This window comes from Zingiber officinale, chromosome 7A (assembly GCF_018446385.1).
Source record: "Zingiber officinale cultivar Zhangliang chromosome 7A, Zo_v1.1, whole genome shotgun sequence".
NCBI classification, from domain to species: domain Eukaryota; kingdom Viridiplantae; phylum Streptophyta; class Magnoliopsida; order Zingiberales; family Zingiberaceae; genus Zingiber; species Zingiber officinale.
Genome location: NC_055998.1, coordinates 125212872 through 125219710, shown reverse-complemented (window position 1 = coordinate 125219710; position 6839 = coordinate 125212872). Strand labels below are relative to the sequence as shown.

General features: G+C 35.2%; 1 protein-coding gene across 1 annotated transcript; it reads left to right on the top strand.

The window, feature by feature from the left end:
• Window positions 1–3839: 3839 nt before the first annotated feature.
• On the top strand, window positions 3840–4268 carry LOC121999699. Its single transcript, XM_042554344.1, has one exon. It carries the CDS (start codon window positions 3840–3842, stop codon window positions 4266–4268), a length of 429 nt encoding a protein of 142 aa, XP_042410278.1.
• Window positions 4269–6839: the final 2571 nt, after the last annotated feature.

Below are 6839 nucleotides of genomic sequence, written 5' to 3'. Positions count from 1 at the left end.
AATTGATTTAATATAAAGTCATTCAGTCAACTAAAGCTCGAACGTAATTATTATATTTCCTAGAGTCCTAATCGACTGAAGGTTGTTTCAAAGGAATCATCCAACACAGCGTTCAACTAGCTTGAGAAAACTTCCAATTGACAGGACAAATTAGGCAATGTCACTTAGTCAACTCATGAGCCTCATAAACTATTCTAAAATTCAACTTGAGTAGTCCATAAAAATATGATTTGAAAATACTCCAATGTAAAACTCACATAAACCAATATCAAATTCTCTACCAAATTCGATACTTTAAAACGAAAGTTCATAAGGGGGCATGGCTCGATCACACTGTTACACTATAAGAAAAATAGTGTTACAATTAGCGACTGATATTTTTATCGCAAAAAATTATGTCGTCAAGACATTTAGTAATGAAATTTTAATTCCATTACTAATTTAGGGATGAAAGTTTAATTCTAATGTTAAATTTAGCAACACGATTAAACTTCTGTATCTAATTTAACGATATAATTTATATATAGAAACGAATATTTAATACATCATTTAACTTAGCGATGAAAGTTCAAACTCCGTTGCTAAATATAGCGACATATGCTTAATTATGTCGTTAATTTTAGCTCAAAATTTATCAAAACAATCTTAAAAAATATTAAAATTTTGGATTGCATCACAAAATTCAACTTAAAATTCATAAACTCTAAACAAAGTAATATTCAAAATTCAATTTACATTCAACATTCAAAATCCACACGAATTACAAATGTTTACCAACAAAGCAATATTTAAAAATAATACATTCATCACTTTTGTCACAAAACAAACACATGGTTTAATTTCCAATACATTCCATTCGGCTCAAAAACAAAATACATTTATCACTTTTTTGTCTTCTTCCTTCCTATTGTTAGTGTATGTATTTATATGTCAAGATACTTCTTATATATTTGTAAATAATTATTTTATAAAGATAAGTATTTATTATTAGTTATTTACTTTTCTGTACGTATACAATTAATGATAAAGTCTCACAGATTAATGTATATATTAATCTGAAAATAGTCCTTTATCGGATAGATATCTAGAGGGGGCATGAATATCTAGATCAACGTTGAGTATGACTAGGTCGAGATAGACCAAGGAATGAATATCCAAGTTATACTCGGGGTTGCCTTGAGTTTAGAGGTACACTGGACACGATTCGCTTAAGAGGAGACCACAAACTAAGGATCATTGGTCATTCCTCTTATGAACGAGTATAACTGATCTTTTGACTTGAGACTTTCATTTATTCTATGCGTGGAGTTATGTACTTTGATGCTATTAAAAGTAGTCTTTAATTGGATTGTAATTAATACGGTAGTTGGGTGTATAGCAAATAATAGAGAGAATAGTGTTAAGTCAATAGAGGATTCATCACTCTCTTGGATTAGGAGTTGACATCCTAGCCGCTTGATAGAGATATTAGTGATTCAAAATACATGGTCATGGGAGGAATGATTTATCATTCAAGAGGAGTCTATTATATCTTGAAAAATTAAGTAAAATAATTAATTTGGTAATGATGCATAATGTATCTGTTAGGATCGGTGTGGTCGGCAAGAGGGGGTTAATAGCCTACATAATAATAACAAATTAACCTTTCTCGATCTTTTGAAATAATAGGATACTTGAATAAAAAAAGAATTGATAAATGCAAAAAAAAAGAGGCTATCGATTTTTTACTTGGTTACAACCGAGAAGGTTGTTAATCCAAGTCTTTGAAGCACTACTCAAATTCTCCTTTCGTTGTAGGTCGAGAAGCCTCTTAAAAGAGTTGGAAGCATACAAAGTCGTAGAACACTTAAAGAAAATCGTATAGAAGTTGTTGCAGACTACTAGGATCAGGGCTATATTTATAGCCCTATTTGGAGCGCCTGGAAAAGTTCAAGGCGCCTGGAGAGGGATACAATTTTATCCCAATCGAATGGCTCATGCCACGTCGAGTTTGGATAAAAGTCTTGGTTCGAGAGCCCGGAAGGGTTCCGGGCGCTCAGAGTCTAGCGAGTTTGGGCGCCCAGAGTCTAGCGAGTCTGGGCGCCCGGACTAAGAAAGTCAACATCCTGTTGACTTTTGATCCCGATCTTCTACTCTAGTTCTGCTTGCCTTGGTCCGAGTCTTCCGCTCCAGCTTGGCTCACTTGGATGATCTCGGCCATCCAGAATAGGGCTCACTCGAACCCAACTTCCGACCTTTGAGCAATCTTCGACTCTGACTTCTTGTCCCTCGGAAACGTCATGCATCTCCTTCTCATCCACCTGCATACTCTTCCACAACACCTCATCCCTCAGATGCACCGAGCCCGTCGGCTCTCTTCTGTGTCGTCCTTCTCGCTAGCTGCGTCTTTTGCTCGACTTCTTGTGCTCCTAAGTTCCTGCAACCTTAGACACAGGAGTTAAATACCAACAAGACCTAACTTGACTTGGTTGATCACATCAAAACTACCTTGGAGTACTAACAATCTCTCCCTTTTTGATGTGAGCAAACCCAAGTTAAGTTACGGTAAACCTGAAAAATAACAGTTATAAAATGTAAAAAATAATCTTAAAAATATGTACTAACTACCCTTCCCCTAGACTTAATTTTCACTACTCCCCCTTTTGATTACATTAAAAAAAATAGGGTACTTTTTTTAATAAAAAAAGACTTTCGAAAGGTAAATATAGAGTCTAAGGAAAAAATGAAAGGTCAAGCTTCAAAAATTCTGGTTTTACTAACAAGTTTTTATAAAAAAAAACTTTAAATGTTTAAAAAGTTTTAACAAGAGTAAAAATTTGAATTTTAGAAAAATATTTCACACAATAAAAACTTACATTTTGATAACTAATTCATAGAAAATATTCTAATAGAAATTTTGATAAGCAACTTAAAACATTAGTTAAATGCTTCACAATAAGTCAATTAAACATTCAATTCAGTAATTAACTTCCAAGCTGTGATGAGGCACTAGACCTTCTTAGTTATTGGAGCATCAACCACTTCTAGACAAAACCTTTTAAAGAATTTAAATATTTAATTTATTTATGAAAGCCCTAGATCTAACAAGTCATGCATCAACGACCTACTTGATGAATGTAGAATGTAGGTACAGCTCAGTTGTGTGCATTCTATATGATTCAGGATTTTAGTCCTATTATGAATTGTTACCAACTAATTTCCGATTCTAACAGTGGGGGATGTGGACTTGAATAAAATAATAGAAGTTATAAAAGACCTTTATTAAATATATTCTATAAATATTAAAACTTTGTTTTAGATTTTAGATGGCAAACACAAGTATCTTATCACTGTGAAACATTCTCGAGAAAGAGAATATCCTCCTCGGTTCCAACTACCTGGATTGGTATAGGAAACTGGAAATCGTCTTAAGACACGATAGAAAAATTTATGTGCTCGAAGATGAACCACTGAAAGAGACTATACCCAATGCTTCAGATGAAGATCAGTTATATTATTCTCAGTATATAGAAGATGCACTGGATGTGCAATGCATAATGTTGTCTTCTATGTCTCCTAAGTTGCAGAGACAACATGAGAATATGAGTGCTAGGGAGATTGATCAACACTTGCGTGAGCTCTTCCAAGAGAGTGCGAGAGAAGAGAGGTATGAAACCTCTCGAGCACTATTTCATACCATGTTGGAGGAAGGAAATCAAGTTGGGTCTCATGTACTCAAGATGATCGGGTACATAGAGAAGCTCGAGAGCTTAGGTTCCAAGTTAGACCAGGACTTGGTTGTTGACCTAATCTTATCGTCACTACCTCCATCATTTTTTCAGTTTGTGTTGAACTTCAACATGAACAGCATGGACAAGAGTTTGACTGATCTGATGGTAATACTGCAAACTGCTAAGAAGGATATGAAGGTAAATCCTTCACTGCATGCAATGATGGTCAGAAAGACTAACAAGCGCCCTAACACCGGGAAGTTTAATCCCAAGGCTAATGCAGTGAAGAATCCTAGATATCAAGCTCAAAAGAAGCTTAAGAAAGGGATGCAGGTACCCCAATCTGATGAGAAGGAGGTCATGTGCTTCCATTGTGGAAAGAAAGATCACTGGAAGAAAAATTGTAATATTTTCATGAAGAAGGATGTCGGTGGAGCGGATGCTTTAGGTATCTTTATGGTAGAGTGCAATTTTTCTATTTCTTCATCATGGATCATAAATTCTGGAAGTAGTTCTCACATTTATGGGAACATGCAGGGTCTAAGTAACTGCAGATAGTTGTCTAAGGGCGAAATGGACCTACGAGTAGCTAATGGAGCGAGAGTTGTTGTGTTAGCTGTAGGAACTTATTCAATAAATTTGCCTAGTGGACTTATTTTGAATTTAGAAAATTATTATTTTGTTCCTAGTTTCTCAAAGATTATCATTTCAGTGTCGAGTTTGGATGCCAAGGGATTTGTATTTTAATTCAAGGACAAGTTATGTTCTTTTTATTTGAACAATGTATTCTATCGGAATGATTCATTGAATAATGGTCTTTATGTTCTTAACTTAGATGAACCGATTTATTATATTAAAAGTAAGAAATAGAAATTGCATGACTCAAATTTGACATATCTCTGGCACTGTAGACTTGGTCATATAACCCAAAAATGTATCGGTAGATTATTTAGTAATGGGTATTTGGACTCTTTTGAATTAGAGTCCATAGATACATGTGAAGTGTGTTTATAAGGAAAAAAGACCAAGAAGCCTTTCACCAACATAGGTGGATGGGCAAAGGAATTACTAGAACTCATACATAATGATGTTTGTGGGCCATTATAAGCTCATGCTAGAGGAGCGTATACCCACTTCATGACTTTTACTGACAATTTAAGTAGATATGAATATATCTACTTAATGAGACATAAGTTTGAAACTCTAGATAAGTTTAAGGAGTTCAAGAATGAGGTAAAAAATCAACGTGGTAAGAAGATTAAGACCCTTCAGAGTGATCGAGGTGGCCAGTATCTAAGCCAAGGATTCATTGATTACCTAAAAGAGTGTGGGATAATTTCTCAACTTGCACCTCCTAGAACACCGGAGTGAAACAGTGTTTTGGAAAGGAGAAATCACACACTCATGGATATGGTTAGATCAATTATGAGTCATGCAAGTCTTCCAATGTCATTTTGGGGATATGCCTTAGAAACAGCAACATACACCCTTAATCGAGTTCCAACTAAGATAGTAGATAAGACTCCATATGAATTATGGTTTAAAAAGAAACTAAATTTGTTTTACCTTAAGATATGGAGTTGTGATGCTTATATGAAGAATGAAAATTCTAATAAGTTTGTAGCAAGATCCATAAAATGTACATTTGTAGGTTCTCCCAAAGCTACAATGGAATATTATTTTTATCTCTCAAGTGATCACAAAGTTATTGTTGCTCGATATGCTACTTTCTTGAAAAAAGAATTTATTTCTAAATAAAATAGTGGGAGCAAAGTAAGTCTTGAAGAAATTATAGACCCTACAAATAGGTTGGAAGATGAACAGTTGGACAATAAGACAGTGCCACAAGTACAAGTGTCTCCTTCATCCGAGACTGGTCAAGAAATGTGAGATCAACGTAAGTCTACAAGAATACACCCAGAGCCAAATAGATATGGTTGAATAGTAACCCAAGATGAGGAAGTGCTACTCATTGAAGATTGTAACGATCCAAATTTCCTCGTTTTGAGCTCCAAAAATAATTCAAAAATATTTAAAAATGCTATAGAAAAATTCTATAGATTTTTAGGAATTTTTAGAGTATTTTTACGTAATTTTTGGAGTTCGTTTGATATTTTTACCAAGAGAAAGAAGTTTAAAAAAATAATAATAAAAGTGTTAAAGCTGGGTTTTGAACCCAAGACCTCAGACCCGAACCAAATCTTAACCGAACGTAGCCAACCAACTCTGCCCGTGATCGTTTCTAATCAAATAAGGAAATAAATTGGTATTAAGTAGTAGTTAGGAACAGTAAAATAAATTGGAAATAAAAGTGCTCGGCCGAGGATTCAAACTTGAGACCAGGGGTTTCGGCGGAAACGCAGCTAACCAAGTGTTCACGCGGTCGTTGCTGAATAAGGAAAGAGCGACAAATATTTAAGGTATAGTTGATAATAAAAAAAATCCTAGTTTTAAAAGAGAACTTAGGTTTTTCTTTTTACAAAACCCGAAAACCTTTTCCTCTGTTCCTCACGTACGACGGCTCTCGGGCGGAAACGAAGAAACCGAGTTTAGGCAAAACTTCGGCGGCCGGCCAAGGCAAGGTTCTGTGGATTCTTCACACCGTCGAACTCCTCTCGACGAGGAGAAGTCGGGAGCACGAAGAAGAGCAGGGATTTCGAGCTCGCCGAAAACCCTAGAAGTCTCCTTCTCGGCCGTAAGTCCAAGAAACTCAAGTGTAAGTTGCTACTCACCTGCAGTAAGATAGCTCCGACGTTTAATCCTTGATTTTCTCCTTGTTCCCGAAGCTTTGCATGAGTTTCCTTGCTTTCTCTGTTTTCGGATCACTTGAGCCTTGCAAGTTTTAGAATTTTTGCTGCCAATCGATGAACCTGTAATGGTATAGATTATTGAGCAACTTTTCTTTATACTATGCGTAGTTTGAAGAATTTGATTGTGTAGATTTATTGGGTGCATGTTTTAGTACATCACTGTAATAATTTTTGTGATAACAGCAGCAATTTTCCTTATGCTCTGCTTAGTAAGGATTAATTTAGAATGGGTAAGTGTATCAAGTGTAAGTTTTACTTAGGCTTTACATGGTATCAAACTTAGATCTCCTTGTTACCTTAATTAGTATCACAGTTTTAG